A 22,048-nucleotide genomic window follows, 5' to 3' on the forward strand; every position below is an offset into this window, starting at 1 on the left:
AACTGGTAACACAATGTCTTGAAAATATGATTAGGGTCATAGAAAGATACTTGGCAGCTGCTTCACTATCAATATAAACTAAGTATGAATCTAGAACATCTATGATAGTGTGCAAGCCGGGCCATCATAGGATTTGAGGAAGCTCTAGAAATCTATTGAATTTTGAAATTTCTGTGACAATGTTGAAATTTGAAATTTGACAATTCGGGAAATTCTCAACGTTCTCTTTCTTTCTCTCTCATTCCAACGCCTTTTTCTTTTTCTCTCTCTCACTCTTTTTCCTTCTGTGTGTACGTCTTTTTTCCTTTTCCCTTTTTCCCTGTCTATCATAGATTGTACTATGTTATCAAATACATATATTTTTTTATGGGATACAGAGCCATGCCTGAAACATGTTTCGCATATTGATGCATAGGGTGTGCCAATACATGGCGTTATGTCGGCTGTTTGCTATGCAGAAATATCTACCGAGTCATGGGTACCTGCAGATTGATCGCCTCATATTTGGAGGCCACTGCCGTAACATGGAAATTTGGATATAATTAGTTGTACCCATCTATTGATTTTTGGCGTAAATTTGACACCTTTGGATTTAACATAACATAAATACTGGCCATCATCTCAGTCAGCATGGCTCCTTAAGGGTTATGATTTTTGATTTCATACTACATATTTATATACTTATGTGTGTTTGTGTATAGAGTATACCATTCAAAGATGGCCACCCCAATTACAATGAATTAATGTGGGTTTGTTGCCATCATTCGTTTTGATTATGTTGTCGCGTGTAACATGACGTAATTGTATTTAATGTTCGCGCGCGATCGCTGCGACAAGACACTGATGAAGAACATTTCGAAACGCATCTGTCCTGCTGTCCGTCTTTTCTGCTGAATAAAGAAAAAACCGATACCTAACCCCTCCAGGGAGTGCTTGACTCTATCTGAAAAGTAAGGGAGTTTGGGAGCCAAATATTTACGTGGGGCACCGCCACGCTACAGCACCCGCCTGTGAGTGACCTGGTTTGCTGGTGCAAGTCTGGGAGCGTTCATATATATATGTATTACCTACTGGCGGTCGCCAGTAGGTAGTTATAGTTAGGACCACGTTTCCATAGGAAATCCGCAACATTCTATTTTGAATAACTTTGGCGCCGGTCGACGAATCCTCGCGAATTTTTCAAAATAGGTGGGGCGTTACGCTCCGCTCCTTCCCTGAAAGTCTCGGGGGGATTCGTCAAGCGGGGGCTGAGATAAAAGGGGGGTCCCAAAACGCGTTTTCCCATGCATTTTTCCATAGGACCTTTAGACAGGGCTACAGCCCGAACGGCTGAACAGAATTACTAGAAATTTGGCAGAGAGGTAGTCCTCAGGTCAAGGAAGTGCCTTTTGTAGGTTTGGTGTAAATCTGTTCAGTAGATTCTGAGAAAATAGCCTTTAAATCAATATATATATCTGAGCCAGCTTACGGTGCGCTTACGGTACGCTTACCGTACGCGTACGGTGGCGTGCACGAGCGCGATTCTGATTGGCTCTTAGATCTTAGTAAACATTCGAATCGGCCGAAACCAGGAAGCGGCGGCCGCCATTTTCTCTCTCGCACTGAGAGTGATTTTTAAAAGATAAAGCCCAAAAACATGTAAAGGGGCTGTTTAGACAGCTCCCACACACATAGCCATGTTGAGGGAGTCCCCAAAGATCCCCCAAGGCCAAAAACGGAATTTTTATTTTTTCGGTAATTTCGCCGATTACGCTTACCGTACGCGTACGGTAAAAAATTTAAAAAAAAAAAAAATTATCCACACTCTCTCCACCCCGTGTGCATTTGGTGCCCGAAGGGCACCAAATATGCATGGCTTATTACAGCTGAGATAAACTAAAATATTTAAAAAAATAATAATAAAAAAAAAAATTATCCACACTGTCACCACCCCGTGTGCAAATGGTGCCCGAAGGGCACCATTTGTGCATGGCTTATAAAATATACAAAAAATTCAAATATTACCTTTCAAAATGAAGTGCATCATATGTCCTCCATGTGCGCACGGTGCGCGAAGTGCATCGTGCGTACATGGCCCATCTAGCGTAACGTGGGCACGCGGTGCGCGTAGCGCACCGCGGCACCGTGCGTGCCCACCGTGCGTGCCCACCGTGCGTGCACGGCACTAACTGCGTAAAGTGGGCGCGCGGTGCGCAAAGCGCACCGTGCGCGCACGGAACGAACTGCGTTAAGTGGGCGCGCACGCCACGAATGGCGTAAAGTAACTTAGCATTTAAAAAACCGTACAAATTCACTGAAAAAACCATAGGTTTCGACACGTTATAGTTAGGAATTAGCATTTAAAAAACCTTGCAAATTCACTGAAAAAACCATAGGTTTCACACATGTTATAGTTAGCGGAAATTTTACTGATAAAAAACCAATGAAATTCCCCCGTTATAGTTAGTGCAGGCAACTATAACTCACGCGACCGCAATTTTCTGCTGATGACATATGTGTCTTTATGAAAAAAAAATATTTGTAATATATGTATAGCTAAAAGTGTATGGAAGAAGACATGGGCAAATAAGTGTCTAAATACAGTATTAGCATCAGCAGAGGATTGCGGTCGCGTGAGTTATAGTTGCCTGCACTAACTATAACGGGGGAATTTCATTGGTTTTTTATCAGTAAAATTTCCGCTAACTATAACATGTGTGAAACCTATGGTTTTTTCAGTGAATTATATATATATATGTATATATATATCAATTCAATGGTCCTGGATCCCTTGAAGCATACTCCACAAGTCTCACAGGTACAGACCACAACAGTGCGCCGTATAAATTTTCAACGTGCTTAATTTATTCTTCCATTTGCCAGCATGACGCGTTTCGGCTGTGAACACACAGCCTTGATCACATGACCCCCCGGTGAAGCACATGATTTATATACTGTAACAGATTGGATAATCAAAGCTGCGTGATTGTTTAGTGCATGGAGCTAAACAAAATACTTACAATTAGACAAGTAAATGTTTAAAATCCATAAATATATAAATAGCATTATAAATACATTATTACTATAACATATCTAAAAGCAACGATAAAAATACCAAATGTATAAAATCCATTAAGTAAAAAAGGACTAATCCTTTTTATATGAGCAGTTTACGTAAACAGCCTAGATCTGGAGTCTAATTGCAGTCGAGTGGCCAATTAATGCTCCTATATATGAATTGTCCTATTGCACTGTCCCAATCACGCTTGTATATAAAGTGCTAGTGCTCAAAAAATCCAAAATTACTTAAGCAAACTAAGAAATAAACAAATCCTATTTTGATATTGAAATTCATATCAAATCCCATTTGTCTCTTAAAACACAGCAAGACAAATAGTGACAGATAAACTTTAGATTGTGCAAAAATGTGCAAAATATATAACTCAATCCTAAATTCATAAATTTCCTCGATTTACGACATATGTATAAATACATTAAGAGCACACAAATTTTATGTTAAAAATCATCACATAAAATTAATTTCCTCATACGCTAAATAAAACACATTATAGGTCGTGTGAAAACTGCCTAACCAACGTCCTTCTTCAAACGATATTCAATAATCATTTCATATTGCAGTGTAAAACATCTCAATGCATCTGATAAAATCAAAACTTATCATTCATATATAACCCATCAAGAGAGCTCTAAAAACTATAAAAAGTTATGGAGATCTTCCCCTGTATTCATTCCTTTAGGGATTCTTGTATCTAGTAACAAAATATATTTGGACTCCAATTGCCTTAACTGTTTCTCTCTGTTGCCGCCTCTCAAGTTTTTTTGTACAGCGTCAATGACATAGTAACACAGCTCATTAAGATTTTTGTTGTGCACTAATTTAAAATGTCGTGCCACTGGGTAGCTATCATCTGCATTGACTATTGCTCTCAAGTGCTGTAGGATGCGATTAAAAACTTGTAATTTAGTACTTCCCACGTACTTCATTTTACAAGTGCATTCCAATACATACACTGCATGGTCTGTACGGCATGTCAGAGGCTTCTGGATTTTGATGGGGTTATTGTCAAATACACTGCAATATTCTGTAGTGTTCTTGCCAAATTTGCAGGCCCTGCATGAAATACATTTACGGAAACCTGTCTTTGTTGATAACCAGTTGCTGGTGATGACTACCTCTGGGCTAGATTTTACTGGAGCATCCCTCATCGAGGGAGCTCTTCTGAAGGTGATCAGTGGTTTTTCAGGCAAAAGAGGGGCCAGCGTGATGTCAGTTTTTAATAAAGGCCAGTGTTTGGTTAAAATACCTCTTATTTTTCTTTCTTCTGCATTGTATGTTGTAATTAGCCTAGTTCCATCCTGATCATCTCTAAGCCCATCATCTGGATTTTTTCTTTTAGATTGAACAACTGTATTGAGACATTCCTCTCTAGTGTGGCTATTGGCTTTAGTTCTAGCCAATTCTAACTCTTTTAATTTGTATCCCCGGGCAAGAAATCTATTAAGGGACTCAAGTTGGCATTTTTCTAGGTCTGAGTTTGAACTGCAAATTCTGCGCATACGCAAAAATTCACCGTATGGTATACTTTTAATGAGATGACCTGGATGGGCACTGCTAGCGTGTAAAATCGCGTTACCCGCTGTTTTCTTTCTATGCAATTTAGTTTGAATAACTTTATTGTCAATGTAAATTTCAACATCTAGAAATTGGACAGAGGATTTGCTGATATCGGCAGTAAATTGTAAATTCAAGCTATTGATGTTAAGCATGTTAACAAAAATTTTTGCCGATTCCGGGGTACCTTTCCAAATTAAACATATGTCATCTATGAACCTCCAAAATTTGATTATATTGGATTCAAAGATTACTTTATGGGTTCCTCTGAGGACATGCTCCTCCCACCATCCAACATGGAGACATGCATAGGTTGGGGAAAAGCATGCCCCCATCGCAACTCCTCTCTGTTGTCGGTAAATCTCTTTGTTGAAAAGAAAAAAGTTATTTTCTAGGCAGATTTGTATCATTCGTAATATCATGCCATTATGGTGACTAAATTCAATACTGCGCTTGTCTAGAAAGTATTTTACAGCTGCTAAAACATCCGTATGATGAATGCTCGTATATAGTGTACAAATATCCATGACCACCAGCACATAGTCCTCTTCCCAAGCCACTTCCCTCAATTTAGATAAAAAATGTCCAGTGTCTTTAATGAAAGAGGGAAGGTTTTCTACCGATTCATGTAGAAAATGGTCCACATATTTGGACATAGGCTCCAGGAGGCTTTTTTGAGCTGAAATAATGGGCCGTCCTGGTACTGGTGTAGACTGTTTGTGGATCTTGGGTATGAAGTATAGCGTGGGTATAACCGGAAAGTCATTTTTAAGGAAGCTAAATTCTTGTTTGCTCAAAAGTCCTTCCCTCTTCCATTGGTTACGTTCTTTAAGAACCTCTTCCTTTAGGTTTTTGATGTCATTAAATGATCCTTTGCTATAGCAATTCTTATCCTCCAAATGGCGCTTCGCTTCCTCCATATAGAGAGTGCGTGGCCAAATGACAATATTGCCACCTTTGTCTGCTTTGTTAATGATGAGATTGAAATCGCTCCTTAATTTTTTCATCAACTTGGCATATTGCTTTTCCATGTATTTATACCTTTTGTGCTTCCTTGATGTTTCAGTATGCAATGTTTTAAGATCTTCGATTACTATGTCATTGAAACTATCAATCACATCTTTAGGCATAAGCGGTATAAACGTGGAGGTTGGTTTAAAATGACTATAGCATGGAAGTTTATTGATTATACCCATTGATGCCAATTCTTCCTGCGTTGAACCCACACCACTCTCTTCATTGTCAGATAATGCATGTACTGTTTTAAGCACACTGGTGTCTGCTACTTGGAACTTGCTCCTAGGGCGATCTTTCAAAGTTATTGCTGATACCTGATCTTGTACTTTGTTTAATTTAAAATATTTTTTCAATTTGAGCTTCCGGATGAATTTAAACATCTATCCGTGTTTGAACATAGTTGAAGGTATTGCGCGGGCAGAATGACAAGCCCAACGATAGAAGTCGAGACTCAGCCTCAGTCAGTTTTATATCAGACAGGTTAACCACAGTGTTATCAGGTGGCATAGTTAAAGACTTATTGTTTACCATTTCCTTCCTCTGCCTCTCTTGGTAAAACCTCGCCCTCTTACATTTCCGCCTTTGTTTGCGGCATTCGTTGTTCCTCCTGCGTCTTTGTTCTGCTGTTGTTGTTGAGTCCTCGGTCGCAGGGTTTGGCGTCTGTCCTCTATTAAAAAACCCAAATATATATATATATATTTTTTTCACCCCAATTTTTTTTTCCATTAAAACATATCCCTAACCTTGCACATTGTTATTATCAGTGATGTTATTTCAGATGTTGCAATCATGTTATTAATGATGTAAAATAAAATTTCATGAGTGATGTAATATGTGAAATAATTACCAGTGAGTTAGTTACTTTAGGACTCGAGTTAGAGTTACTTTATATAACTATAACTGGTGCATTTCAGTGGTTTCATTAGTTTAAAATGGTATGGTTTAACTGATAAATTTCACCTAACTATAACATTATTACAATTCCTAATCATAATGTCCCTTTAACCATTGTTTTTCTCAGTCAATTCTTTTAACATAAAGTCCATCACCATTTGTGGTGTGGGGCTGGGTGCAAGCCCTGCCCCATCCCCTCACAAGTGCCACGCTGCTGTTACAGCCAGGGGGGTGGGCCCATCTCCTGGGGCCTCAGTAAAGCTCGAGGAGGGGGTATGCATGCTACCCTTCCTTACTTACAAGCATTGGGCCCGAGAAATGGGGTCCTCTGGCCTGATAAAGGCTTGCGGAGGGGGCAGCTTACCCTCTCCCATACATAGTAAAACCGTTCACCCCCTCCGGCCCTGGCCCACTTAGCACGGCTCATTTTAAAAATTGTCAGGAACCAGCTTTTCTTATGTCAGCACTGCTATTCTATTTTACTTGATAGTAATTATACTTGGTGATTCCCCGTAAGACTCGAGAATACACATATACTTATTTACAATGACTATTTGAGGCACTGCTCATGATCACTGAGAAGAGACAGAACTGTACCCCATGCGAAAATATAATAGAAAAACTCCATATATGATATACCAACCAGAGAAGGTGAATTCAGGAATGGATAGGAGAGAAGTGTTAGAGCAATGACTAGGAAGTAGGATTTTAGAATATTTATATAATTCATATTTTACGGATTTTTATATTTATATGCACTAATTTAAATTGAACGTTATTTTACAAATTGTTTAATAAGTGTATTATATTTATTAAGTGTATTTATATGTAATATTTATTAATTGAATTCTACTATCCTCCATCACACAGCCTAGGAGGTATTAGGACAGGTTTATATCAAATATGATCACCTCCTATACCATCAGATCATAGCTCGCACTTCTCCCTTCCTAACCGTTTTCACCCCTCACACATAGTTTTAACTTCATCCATGTCTTTCATCTCCTTCCGCTTTTGCCAAGCACTCAATATAGTTTTCATTTTAAGCCAAGCTAGTATAAGGTATTTATACCAAATACATCTAGGCAGCACTGCACTTTATTATATTATATGTAATTTTATAATATAACTTTTAATAGATTTAAGAATTCAAACACATAATCTCACTTTATTATTATAATATTTTTTTGCTCCTTCTGATTTACCATAACAATGACATTAATTTGTTATGTAAGAACAAGAAATATTTAATTTATTTATTCACTTATTCAGACTTTGCTATTTTGCACATGATAGGCCTATGACACTACACATTATATATACTCATTAACTTCAGTTAGCATTTATGCAATTAATAAATACTATATATAAGTTTGTGTATAGCGGACATGAATTACTAGTAGATTTGTATCTATGTAAAAGACATATGTATTTACACAAGGCTCGCTGTATTCTTAACAAATCATAAGTATTTTGTCTATGTCTATCATGCACAATGGAAGCACTGGCACTTTAAAAATAGCTCTCACAGTCTGTAGCGTGTCATGTGATCAAGGCCGAGGGACGGCCGAAACGCGTCATGGCGGACTAACTGGTGGTGTGTAACGAATAAAACCTATTGCAGCACGGATTTGGGTCCATACTCGTCTTCTTTCCACAGAAAATTGTGAAACGAGAAGTTCAAATATATATGTATATATATATATATGTATATATATATATATATATATATATATATATATATATATATTTTTTTTTTGTTTTTTCACCCCAATTTTTTTTTCCATTAAAACATATCCCTAACCTTGCACATTGTTATTATCAGTGATGTTATTTCAGATGTTGCAATCATGTTATTAATGATGTAAAATAAAATTTCATGAGTGATGTAATATGTGAAATAATTACCAGTGAGTTAGTTACTTTAGGACTCGAGTTAGAGTTACTTTATATAACTATAACTGGTGCATTTCAGTGGTTTCATTAGTTTAAAATGGTATGGTTTAACTGATAAATTTCACCTAACTATAACATTATTACAATTCCTAATCATAATGTCCCTTTAACCATTGTTTTTCTCAGTCAATTCTTTTAACATACAGTCCATCACCATTTGTGGTGTGGGGCTGGGTGCAAGCCCTGCCCCATCCCCTCACAAGTGCCACGCTGCTGTTACAGCCAGGGGGGTGGGCCCATCTCCTGGGGCCTCAGTAAAGCTCGAGGAGGGGGTATGCATGCTACCCTTCCTTACTTACAAGTATTGGGCCCGAGAAATGGGGTCCTCTGGCCTGATAAAGGCTTGCGGAGGGGGCAGCTTACCCTCTCCCATACATAGTAAAACCATTCACCCCCTCCGGCCCTGGCCCACTTAGCACGGCTCATTTTAAAAATTGTCAGGAACCAGCTTTTCTTATGTCAGCACTGCGGATCTGCAAGGCTGATAGTAAAAAAAAATTGTAAACATTCTTATGGTCCAAGTGTGTAATGAAATCAAAATGCATATACCACTAATTCACATAAAATATGATCAATAAAGGCTGTTGGCAAATATCCTAACAGGTCCATCCATAGCCCAGATTTATTAAAATGCCTACAAAGATGTCAATGTAATCTACTTTTCAGATAGAAATAGAGTGATTGCCACAAAAAAGTATATGGAAAAGAAAACAAACAGATTGAAGGAAATCCATATTTCAAGATTAAAGAACATTAAGTTGAAGTTGAAGTTGAAAGGGATTTGTATAGCGCTCTACTACCAAACGGTTTCTTGGCGCTGCGGAAGGAAGCTGAAACTGAGGAAGGAAGAGGGGTGAGAATTTAAGAAGAATAAGCAGAGGAGAAAAGATGAGTTTTCAGAGCTACTCGAAAGTCCAAATAGGAGGGAGTAGATCTAATTGCCAGGGGAAGAGTGTTCCAGAAGAGGGGGGCAAGTGTCGAAAACCTGGAGCCACCCGATTTCTTCTTGCGAAATCGGGGGACAAGGAGAAGGAATTGAGTGGAGGAGCGAAGGTTTCTGGCAGGAACATATACATTGATCTTATATCTAATGAATGCAGGGGCAGGGCCAGCTAGAGATATGAAGATCAAACAGCCCATCTTGAAAAGCGAGCGCTCCCTAATGGGGAGCCAGTGAAGAGCCTTAAGCAGGGGGGTGGTATGACTAGATTTGGGGAGTCTATAAATGAGGCGAGCCGCTTGATTTTGGATAAGCTGCAGGTGACGGCTCTCGTAGGCAGGGATGCCCACATACAGGGCATTGCCATAATCTAGGCGAGATAGGATCAAAGCCAAGACAATGAGTTTAAGGGCTTCGACCGTGAAGAAGCGCAAGACTTTCCGGATGGTTTTTAAGGCCAGAAAGCAGGAGGAGACTGTCAAGCTTATCTGGAGACGCAGAGAGAGGTCCTGGCTAACTTTGAAGCCCAGAGATTTAACAGAGGCAGAGGGAGACGGGGGGAACCAAGGATGGAAGGCCAGAAAGCAGGGGACCAGAGATTGGAGGGACCACCAATGAGAATCAACTCCGTCTTATCTGGATTCAATTTTAATTGATTGAGGTTCATCCAGTTGTAAATAAAAGTAAGTGTGGAGTGGACCCTGCAGACTGAATCAGGAGAGGAGGAGAGATTGAAAATGAGCTGGAGGTCGTCAGCGTAGTTGAACGCCGTGACCTCGATATCCTGAAGAGCAGCAATGAGGGGGTGTATGTAGAGATTGAATAAGAGGGGGGAGAGGGAGGAGCCTTGGGGTACCCCACAATAAACAGAGCGGGTGGGTGCAAGAAAGCCTCCCAGATGAACCGCCTGAGTACGGCCTGCTAAAAAGGAGGTGAGCCAGGTCAAGGCCGACCCCCGTAGGCCAGCGCCCCTGATACGGTCGAGGAGGATGGAGTGGTCGACCGTGTCAAAGGCGGCGGAGAGATGGAGAAGGACTAAGGCCTGGGGGGAATTGGTGTCAGCACTGCGTCTGAGCTCATCAACCACTGAGAGGACGACAGATTCCGCAGAATGTGCAGGCCGAAAGCCGGCCTGGTAGTCCGCCAGGAGATGATGGGCCTCAATGTAGGTGGAGAGTGAGGAGGTGATATGGCTTTCCAGGATCTTGCCCAGGAGTGGGAAGAGCGAAATAGGTCTAAAGTTGGAGGGGGCAGTAGGATCGGCACCGTTTTTTTTTATAATAGGAATTACCGCGGCTGCTTTGAAAACATCAGGTACAATTCCTGAGGTAATAGATGTATTAAGCAGGGTAATAGGGGGGCTGGACAATAGGACAAGATCTCCCTTAAGATATGTGCCGGACAAACATCAGCGGGGGAGCCAGTTTTGACTTTTCCCAGGGGAGTACAGAAGGCCTCTTCTGAAATCAGGGAAAATTGGTCGAGAGAGGAGGGGGGCGGGGGTAAAGGAGGGCAAGAGAACAGAGGAGGTACCATGGGAATGTTCTGCTTGATGGTGGCGATCTTCTCAGTAAAAAAGTCATTGAGGGAGTTGCAGAGGGATTGGGAAGGAATGGGTCTAGATGCAACTCTGTCGGAGGCAGCAAGCTCGTGGACGATCGCAAATATCTCCTTGGATTTGTTGGCTGCCTGATGAATTTTCCGGGAAAAGTGTTCAAGCTTGGCGGTGAGTATGGCTTTTTTATAGGCCCTAAGTAGCGTCAAGTTAAGGATTTTAAGGTCAGGGCAGTATCTGCGGCGCCACTGGCGTTCAGCCTGCAGGAGTGCCTACTTCTGGTCCTTTAAAGCATTAGAAAACCATCTGTTGGCATCGTGAGAGCGGCGCGTTCTGACCCGTCTAAGAGGCGCAACATAATTGCAGGCCTCTGAGAGCCAGTTATCGATAATGGCTATCTGCCGATTGGGAGGCAAATCTGTCAAGGTAGGGGCAGAGGAGGCTAAGGAATGGCCTAAGGCGGTCAGGTCCACCCTATTTCAGTTGCGAGCGTAGATATTTTTAGGAAGAGGGGGGGCGTTGATCTCCCCCAATGGAATGGAAAAGGTAATCAGGAAGTGATCGGACCAAACACAGGGAGATAAAGTAGGCAGAGAGATTAACAGATTGGCGGACCAAACTTGGTCGAGGGTGTGCCCCTGAGCATGGGTAGGGGAAAAAATGTGAGGGGTAAAGTTGAGACAATGGAGGGTGTCGGAAAAATCTTTGGACATGGTGTCTTCACGTGGGTCACCCGGCCAAAAGTTGAAGTCACCCAACAGAAGGACCGCGGAGTTGTTAACCACCAAAGTAGCCAGTAAGTCCTGTATGGCTGGAATAAAGTGAGGCATGGGAGGGGGGGCGGTAGAGGAGTTGAAAAGTGAGTGGGAACGCAAGATTCGTGGAGCGTGCAACCAGAAAGTCGATCGAGGGAATTCTAACATTATGTATTTAGACGTTAACTGCTTATTCTTTTAATTTATTTATTTGTTTTACCCCCACAGCTACGCAGAATTGCTAATTCTTAATCAGTATTGACGCCATTGGAAATTTTCACCAGGAGATTAATTAGAAATCAGAATTCCAATCTTCTTGCACTCTTGTCACCACCTCATGGATGTTGGTCAGGTCCATAAAATTGAATCATACCAGTATTCATTTGTGAAATGCTGAAATGTGCCTTGCCACTGAGTTTAATTAATCAGTATACTTTTATTTCACACGTTTTCTTTTACTCTCTTCTTGTACAGTTTTTGTAAGGTCAAACTATAATCAAAGGTACAAATAAATAATTTCTTGATTGCTTGTTTACCTCTGCCATACGCAACATTATATTCTTTGTTGTTAATGCTGTTTTTGAAAGCCTTGTTTTTGGTGCTTGATAAGAAGCCCTTCTTACTATTTAATCAATTTTTGCCTTTTTCATTCTATAAATTGCTTCAAACTAAATATTCCCTTAATGATCTCACCTTTCTAAAAGTGAATTATGGAAATTAATTTAAGGCATTACTTATGACTTTGTCACTTTTGAGATTATTTCAGTTTATCTTAAACATTCATGGAGTATACTAGTTTGTTTACTGTATGCGGTGATGAATATAATAATCAGTTCTGAAACTGTGTTCATTTGGTATAATATAATGATTTAGTTTGTGGAGTGTCTTCTGTCCTATGTAAAGCTTTATTCAGTACCCTCTCAGGATACCTGTGAAACATTATAACGTTACTTGGTTATGTATGTCTGAATCTTCTGTAGTACCACAATTCACTCTGGACCTCACCCTGTGATATGCTCCAATTGAGACTATTTGGATATCCACTCTAAAAATAATAATATTAAAAGATATTTACAAATAGAACTTATTTATTATTTAATTATAAAATATTATTAGGTTATTAAAACAATGGCAAAATATATTTAGACTTTCTGTGATATTTTTAAGTTCATGCAGATCCATCAAGAAGATGGGACAGTTAAAAAGGAGGGGGGAGGGAAAAATGTCCATCTGTTAATGACTTTAGCATTGTGTAATGGCAAGATGGCGTCCACGTGCTGGACGTGTGAGTGAGGAGCTCCGGAGTTGTTCCTCTGTCCCACGGAACTTTGACCAGGAGGACACAAAGACCAGGCAGAGGAAAACGGGTGCCGAAGAAAATTAATGTGGATACATGCAGATTCGATCAAAGAGCCGGCGGGACACGAGAAATAAACTGAGTATCTGATACGTCTCTTTGACACGCCTCAGCGTCCTGGCGGTTTGGCGATGTGGCATGATTGCGGCTGCTACACACTTGTGGAGGCTGAGAAGCTGCGGCGGTGGCTCCAGCGGTTGCGACGGCGGCAGTAGCTCCGAACTGTGTAAGCTCATGGGAAGGACAGAGGGAGGAAGCTGAGTGCGCCTGAGAGAAGTAAGAGCGGATAAGTTCATGTATATCTTGCAAGAACCGGAGCGGCGTTAAAGGGACTGGAGTTTTGGAATGGGCGCATGACACTGTAACTCAGACCCTTAGATTCTTAGGGGAGGGTGGTGAGACTTTGGAGATTTAGCTTTCTTTGCTGTGTAAGCGTGGCAGCGCGGAAGCAAGGGAGCAGACTGCCACATAGTGTCGTTCAGACTTGCAGCAGCTGCTACACAAGTGTTTTTTTGTATGGAGGGGACTCTGTGATTTAAAAAAAAGAAATCACATCTACTGCTGGTCATTTTTACCGTAATAGGTTTAGTCATGCCTCCTAAAACTGGATATGGAGGGAAAACCAAGACGGTTAGTGATGCAGTGAGCAGGGCTGCCCTTTCTGCTAGCAATGTAAGAGCAGGGGTTGAGGGAACCTGCTCAGAGAGTGTGATGCAAGAGCCGGGTAGTAAAAAGACACCCCAGATACCCCAGTTATTTCTACCCAAAAAAAAAACAACCAACACTGTCAACTTGGAGTGTGTCTAAGGACCTAATAGAAGATGAAGACACGGCAACAACTGAGTATGTTGATGGTGCGCAGCGAAAGGAGCACCAGGAGCAGCAGAAAGACCAAATAAAAGAAAAAGGTATAGATGTGGAGGTAGCAACTGGTGATACAGGAGAGGCAATGAAAATGCCTGAATCTGCTTTGGTGTTAACGGGCCTGCAAGAGGAGATGTCTACGGTGGGCACTGTAACTGGTTTGAGTATCGAAGGTGCTAATAGACAGATCATTCAGATCACTCGGACTCATCAAATGACGAAGAGGATGGAGAATTAGGATTGAAATTACTTCTCTTGAAGGGATCTGCAATTAGCTCTGGCAGTGAATTAAACACCACAAATCCTGAAGAGGACAATTTGGAAACTACTAGGATACACAAACAAAGGGCAGATAAGGAGACGGAAGAGGCAGCTCAGAATATTATGCTTGGTTTTCCTATTTCAACTGAGACAATCTCAGAAATGGCTAAGACTGATGAAGGAGTTGATAGAGCTCAAGCAGTGAATCCGATTAAGATTTCTCTGGAGTCAATATACCAAGGCATATCAGAGCACAGGGTTGAGACATGTACGGAACGTGCAAACACACATGCTGCCTGTCGAAAATTGCAGAATACTGTTGGCGGATAGCTAAAACTTGCACTGAATTTACAGAGAGGTTGAACGAGGCGGAAGTAAGAATCTCCACACTAGAAGATGAAATGGCGGCACATAAGGCAGTGTCAGAAGACTCGAGGCAACATAGGGAAGATGTACAAGCTAAACTCGTGGACTTGGAAAATCGACTCCAAAGGAATAATTTGAGGATCTTAGAAATCCCTGAGGGTATCGAGGGACAGGATATCCGTAAATTTGTGGTGGAATTATTCACAGAGGCCTTTCCTGAACTAACAGGTTGGAACTGGTCTAACGAAGTGCAGAGGGCACATAGGTTCCCATTCAAGCAGAGGGCCTCAAAACCTGACGATAAGGATGTAAGACCTAGAGCAATTCTGATCTGTTTGAACAATTTTTTGGCACGTCAGGCGATATACGAACTTGAACGGCCCGAAAAAAAGCAGGCTGGAAGAGAAAACAATTTTTCGTAAGACCTGATTTTTGTCACCAAATGGTGGAGAAAAGGTGGCAGCTGATTACTCCCTCTCAGGGGAAAGGTGCGCAAGCATTTTTGCTAAATCCTGCCACCCTTAAAGTGATTCTAAAGGGTCAAACACGCTTTTTCACCTCGGAGGTGTTAGCAAAAGAATATCTGGCTGTAATACAAGTGTCTGTTTAAGTATTTATTTATATAAATGTCCCCTTGGTCGTATATAATTGGGCTTGTAACTGACAGTTGTTATGATCTGGCTGTGCTAGTAATATGTGGGGTCACATGTTGGAATATTAGGCTGTTGGACTAAGATTATGGTAGTGAGCTAAGTATCCATGTAATGCATTTAATTATGTTTCTTGGAAGCCAGCTATTGTTGGGTAGGACGGGGGAACACAGGGGGGTAATTCACTCTTCATCTACAGGGCCTTGGGCCCAATTGCCTGCAAACGGGAGAGGGAGTGGGGAGGGGGGCGTCAGGTTGGGGTAGGGGGTTGGGGGCACTGGGGGGTATGTGGGTAAGGTGTAAGGGGTTAGAGGGGGAGTATAATTTACAAAAACAATCCATGCGCAGATATTCTTGTTTTATTTTACATGGTCAAAAAATATTAGACAAAGATCAGAAAGATCAGTAATGAGTCAGGCTAGATCGGACAATCACGTGTGAAATGGCCGCTAGTGGAATACATATATGCTCGTTTAATCTTTGTGGCCTTAATAATATCAATAAAAGGCGCAGGATAGCCACAGAATTACGCATTATGAAACCAGACATTTTGTGTATTCAGGAGACACACATACCTTGGTCTAAATGGAAATTGATTGAAGAGTTGGGGTATACACTTCTTGCTGCAACTTGACAGATTAGTACTAACAGGGGTGTAGCTATTCTGGTGTGGGGCGGTATTAGTGGGACAGGAAGGGTAATGTAAATAATTATGGAAGATGGGCGATTGCGGAATGTCCTATTGGAATGACAAAATGTACTGTCTGCTCAGTCTATGGCACAAATGTAGATGAAGCTGGTATATTGGAAGTGCTAAATGTAGAATTGGCATTATGGCATACCACGTTAATTTTATGTGGAGATTTTAACATTCATTTGGAGGGGCAAATTTTAAATGTAAAATACAAATATATGGGTCAAAAACCCAAGGTCTTTAAGGCTTTAATTCAACTGCTGAGGGATCACGGGTTAGTGGATACATGGAGGACTATAAAACATTCAGATCCCGGATACACGTTCTGTTCACATCTGCCCAAAAATTGGTACGACTTGATTATATATTCATGTCCAGGGCATTTATAGTCGGAGCGAAAATGCAGGTTTGGCCTCGGATTACGGCTGACCATGGTCCTTTACTGTTAGATTTGTGTACTTTAGGACAGAGGAAGGTTGAAAGGACATTTACTTTCAATAGGAAACTATTGAATGATAAAGCATTTAGTGATTTAGTGATCATATGCTTAGGTGGGCTGGGAATTTTTTGGAGATAAATCAGCCTCTAGGCCTATTGTATGGGACACTCTCAAAGCAGGAATACGTGGAGAGGCATTAAGTTTTGGGTTAGCTAAACAAAAGCAAGGCCAAATAGTAATGCAGCAATTACTGGATGAGTTACGGATTGCGGAATTGGAATTGATAACGTTTTTTAGACAGGGATTAGACTGCAAAGATATACATAGTAAGATAGCATGCGCTAAAGCTAAAATAAATACGATTTGGTGTAAGGAAATTGCCCTCCAATACAATACTTAGAAACAAGATAGATATGAATATGGAGAGACGACTGGGCATTGTCTTGCACAGAGATTAAGAGTTAGACAATCCTCTCAGAAAATTTCGGATATGACTGATGCGGCGGGTAAAATGGTTGAAACAGAAGAGGGCATTATGGGGGTTTTCCATGATTTCTATCAAGAGCTATTTAAGCAACATGATTCAGATGAACATAGAGAATTTCTGTAGAGAAATTGACCTGAATAGAATAAGTGCGGAGGAGTAAATATCATTAGACGAATTGATAACAAGCGAGGAATTGGAAGAAGCATTAGGACAGTTAGCACGTGGAAAAGCTGCGCACCAGATAAATTACCATTAGAGATATATCAGCTGCTCTTTCAGGTGTTGAAAAACAATATGTTGAGTGTTTTTCAAGAAGCCCAACTTGGGAATCTGCCTCCATCTTGGGATGAGGCTAACATAGTCATGTTTAAAAAAAAGGATAAGCCTCCTCATATACCCGGGTCATATAGACCAATATCTTTGTTGAACGTCGATGGGAAAATCTATGCTAAGATACTAGCTAATAGGTTAGTGCGAGTTATTACGCCTCTAGTTTCTATGTCCCAACACGGATTTATACCGGGTAGAAGTACCATCAATCATATTCACACCCTTATAGATTACGCTAATGCATATCATAAAAAGTTTGGTTTAATATTTCTCGACGCCGAAAAGGCGTTCGATCGTGTTTCCTCGGTTTTTATGTGGGGTATCATGCGGGGGATGGGGTTCGGGCAGGGCTTTATCAATACAATTCAGAGTATGTATAAGTCGCCACGAGCTAGAATTTATGTTATGGGCAGGGAATCACAGCAAGTCAAGATAAGTAGGGGAACAAGACAGGGATGTCCTTGCTCCCCACTACTGTTTGTGCTATATATTACCTCATTTGTGCATATGCTAGAACAAAGTGCTAGTATAAGGTCAATGGAATGTGGGCTTTTTCAGGTACGCGTTCTAGCATATGCTGATGATATTGTAGTAGCTTCGGCAGACCCAGCACAAGCAATAAGGGGGATAGAAAAGCTCGCTGAAGAATTTGGGGTGGTGTCTGGATATAAACTTAACGTGGCTAAAACCCAGATAGTATGTACCAATCAGGCCTGTCCGGGGGAGAGTCGGGTAACTGATGAAGCTCGATATCTGGGTATTAAAATTAGAATGTCTCTACAAGAATTAATTGAGGTTAATTGGAGTAGTATAGTTTCAGGGGTGAAGCAACAGCTGGATCGGTTCGAGTGCTTGCATTTTACTTTAGTGGGGAGACGAAATGTGTTAAAGATGCCTGTCCTCCCCAAAGTACTTTATTATTTTAGGGTGGTACTGCTAGAATTAACAAAAAAACAGTTGCAAGGGATTCAATCTATATGCGATAGATTCATGTGGGGACAACGAAAAGCGAGGAGAGCAGTCAAATGTATGATGTTACCATTGGATAGGGGAGGATGGTCTGTCCCGAACTTCTGTTTTTACTATTATGTTTGCTTATTGCAAAATTTGCGGATCTTGTTGACAGGGGAAGATGTGATAGATGCAGAAGCTCCGTCGATCTGTCAACTACTGCTAGGGGAGGAAGCTAGAAATGTGTTAGTGAAATTCTCTGAGCCAAGTTATTACAAAAAAACAAGGTTTAAGGTTACGATTACAGCTTATAAGGTATGGAAAAGGATATGTAAGTGGTTGGCCATCCCACAGTTGAATTACTATACTCCTCTCAATTCAGCTGTTAGGTTTCCAGAAATATTTTGAGATTATAAGATGCTGAGTTGGAAAATGAAGGGGATTAGACAGTTGGGTGATTTATTTAAGGTGGGAGTATTATGTTCATTTGCAGAATTAGCCGAAAGTTATGAACTTCAACATCAGGAATTTTTTAAGTATTTGCAACTACGTGATTATCTTGTTAGACATCATTAACATGAGGGTATTATGGTATCACCGATAGTAGAGGCAATTAGAAAGAGGGCTAAGATTGTAGTACTATATTCTATTTTAATTGAGTCTCAAATGGATGATCTAGCTGCTCACGATCTTAAATGGTCTGCACGACTAGGGCATGATGGAGATGTTATGCAGATTTCTATCGATACTGCAGGGAAAATATTGTTATCATCAAGTTTGCAAATACAACACTTCAAAACTATATTTGATTTATATCACACACCAGAGTGGATGATGAAGTGGGGTGGAAATAACGATGGAAAGTGCTTTAGGTGCAGTACCGATAGAGCTGATATCGTGCATGTTTTTTTTGATTGCATGGCACTGTTGCAATTAAGACAACAAATAGAGCTGTTCTTGCAAGAGATTACAGGAATTAATATATCAATAACAAAGGAAATGATGGTATTGGGGATATGGGCAAATGCCTCAAGTGAGCAGCCAGTATATAAATTCAGATATATAGCATCTATCGCAACAGCAGTGGCGCGTTTATGTATGGCCTCATGTTGGCTTCAGAGTGTGGCTCCCACATTTGAGATGTGGAGGGCTAAATTTTACAATGTCTTTAATTTGGAATACAGTTTGTATTCTTTGAAGTCAGTTAGACGGCAAAAGCTTGGGATGCAGATATGGGAATCTATGATGCAATACTTGAAATGATTGTCTGATCTCGGCTGTATAATGATGTTATGATTGATATATGTTTTTTGGTTTTTCATTTTTTGTTCCCCTCTTTCTTTATATTGGTTTTGTCATTAGAAATGCTACTGAATTAATTAATTTCTATGTATTGACCATAACTGAAATGTATTTGTGACATGGATTGAATTAATAAAAAATTAAAAAATTTAAAAAAGCATTGTGTAACGAAGCTGCAAACAATTTGGCAGGTCCTTGGAAGGATTGCTTTGCTATTGCTAACCAGGTCACTAAAACTTTCCTTGCTTATAAAAGTTGTACTATATGATCAAATGCATCAAATTTGGCAGACAGTTATGAAGCTGCGATGTGGTAGCACCCCGATGTTCTGACTGCAATGCATTGACTCCTGATGGAATGGCCTGTGAAGTAGTAAAATACAGTTGTTCTGAGCCATTTGTGGATGCTCTCAAGAGTCAATCTTGGCTCCCATTAAATCTGTAGATGGAGCCTTACGGAATCTTGATGAAGAAGGAAGATATCACTATTCACCAGAGTTCTGATTTCACTCGTATATACCTGACAGACTTCCTAATACTCAACACGAAAAAGACTGAATTCCTTCTTCTAGAAATCTATCCTAGCCTAATTTAACAATCTCCAAATGAGTGGCTTTATTCCCACACTTGTCCACAAAGTCAAGTCTCTCTTTTTTTAATTTAAGCTCTCCTCTCTCTGAAAGGCTGAATCAGTGGTACTGTTAAATCAGCAAGATTCATTTTTCACTTTCTCACTTTCTAGACAAGCTAAAGGTTGTCTTGCAATCAAATGACTTCCATTTAGTGGCCCATGCTCTTGTAGAATACCAAAATAAAATTATAAATAAATCTAACCTTATTGTGCCTAGTGCTAAGGAAACTACATTGGCTACCTTTGGAGACAAGAATCATCTTGAAGGTTTCCTGCTTTATCTTTACAGCCCTGCAACTTAAAAAGTCACTCCATCCTCAAGGTCTATGTAACATCAAAGCTGTCAGGAACACAGATTTTATAAAACTGTAGATAAAGGGATTCTAATCTTATGTTGCCCTGCCCCCTTCTTTTGCTAGGGTTTCTCAATCTTCCTTGAAGTATCTCCCAGATGGCTTAAGGTGACAGGGTCGCCACTCTCTCCTTTTGGTACCAGCTGTTTGATAGTTATAGGGCCCTGTCACAACTAGTTCTTTTGGCATGTTTGTTTTTGTCTTGTCTTTTATAGTATTATCTTCCATTCCCGCACCTGTCTCCCTCCTTATAATTTAATATAATATTGCAATTGAGACTCAGGTCACTACTGTAAATCACACTATGCTTCAAGAGGTATAATCATTTGTAAATAAATATATGAGGGAAAGGCATTAAAAACTAGGCTGATATAAAAATATATGATACATTTGACTGTGTTACTGTGAATGTAAATAAAAATCACAATCAGAAAGATAACAAAAATACCAAAACTGGGGTATGGATGAGACCATTTCAATACATGTTTTAAAAAACAATGCTAGGGTTGAAGGAAAATAGGTACATTGACTGAACTGCCTAAGACCACCCCAATTAAATGGCAAGTTCAAAAACAAATTGGCCTTTTGCATGTACCAGCATGGTTCTCAAAATTGGAACAGATAACCTTTTCTTTATAAATTTTAAAAGAAACCCGTATTTTCTTGACCTGCAGCTGTCTCTCTCTTAAAAAGAATATTGGCATTTGTAACTAACTATATGATGCCTACATTTGTGTGTGATAAGAGGTAATGAAATATTCTCACACATGGTTTCCGTGGTAGGTAGATTTGTAGCTATTGATCATATAGGTTTATATAATGCCATTGTACTTTAATGAATTATCTTGAAACCATTTTAAGGATATTAATATTTCTATGAGTTAAATTGTATCTTATTGTACTAAGTAAATTTGTATTTTTTTTTATTCAGAACTGTGGATCTTGTGCCAGTGGACCAGTACAGTAGTGTTCACACTGTGAATTTGGAGCACAATAACCTCACTTCTTTCAGTGGTTTAATTTACTTGCCTAATATCAAGGTGAGTTCCGCGTTATTTCTTTTTAGGTCTGAACAACTTTTAGTTGTCTGTTAAAGTCCTATTGTGAACCTTACCAGTACAGTTGATCATTGCTTATCTTTGGTGGCTGTCTCTTCAATCTCATGTACTCGCTTATCATTTCATTACTTTCTTTCATATTCTTGCATTTGTCTCTCCCCTTGTGCATAGATTTTTTATTATCAGCCCTTTGTTTGGATTACTTATATCCTTCTGCAGCTCGACATTAAGGAAGTAATTTTTTCTTTTCTTTCCGCGCAGCATGGGAATGTATGTGTTTTCATGCTCTCCGCTAGCTTGTCTGTTGTATACCTCACCCCTCCACGTACTACTCAGCCTTTTTTGCATTTAAAAACTTCTCAGTTTGTTCTGCACCCATACCTGTAGCTGATGCTTCCCCCACTTGGTGACATTTATTTGCTGTCCCTTACTCAACCCACCCGCTCAACTGTTGCACCCTCAACTGTCTGTATTTTGCTCTTTTTAAAAATAAAAAAATAACACATATTTTTAGAGACCTGGCAGCTAAAATGTTCTGCAACACAAAAAATTGATGGACTCAATGTTGAACATTGTC

At 40.2% G+C, this 22,048-nt stretch overlaps 1 protein-coding gene across 1 annotated transcript in view; it reads left to right on the forward strand.

Moving 5' to 3' along the window:
- Positions 1-22,048, forward strand: part of LRRC9 (leucine rich repeat containing 9) — a 597,819-nt gene that overhangs the window by 435,468 nt on the left and 140,303 nt on the right. Inside the window, exon 25 of the mRNA XM_085626156.1 lies at positions 21,345-21,453. Within this exon, the coding sequence (XP_085482282.1) occupies positions 21,345-21,453 (109 nt within the window). The remainder of the gene's footprint in view (positions 1-21,344; positions 21,454-22,048) is intronic.

The sequence above is a fragment of the Triturus cristatus genome, chromosome 9 (genome assembly GCF_964204655.1).
Source record: "Triturus cristatus chromosome 9, aTriCri1.1, whole genome shotgun sequence".
Lineage (NCBI taxonomy): Eukaryota > Metazoa > Chordata > Amphibia > Caudata > Salamandridae > Triturus > Triturus cristatus.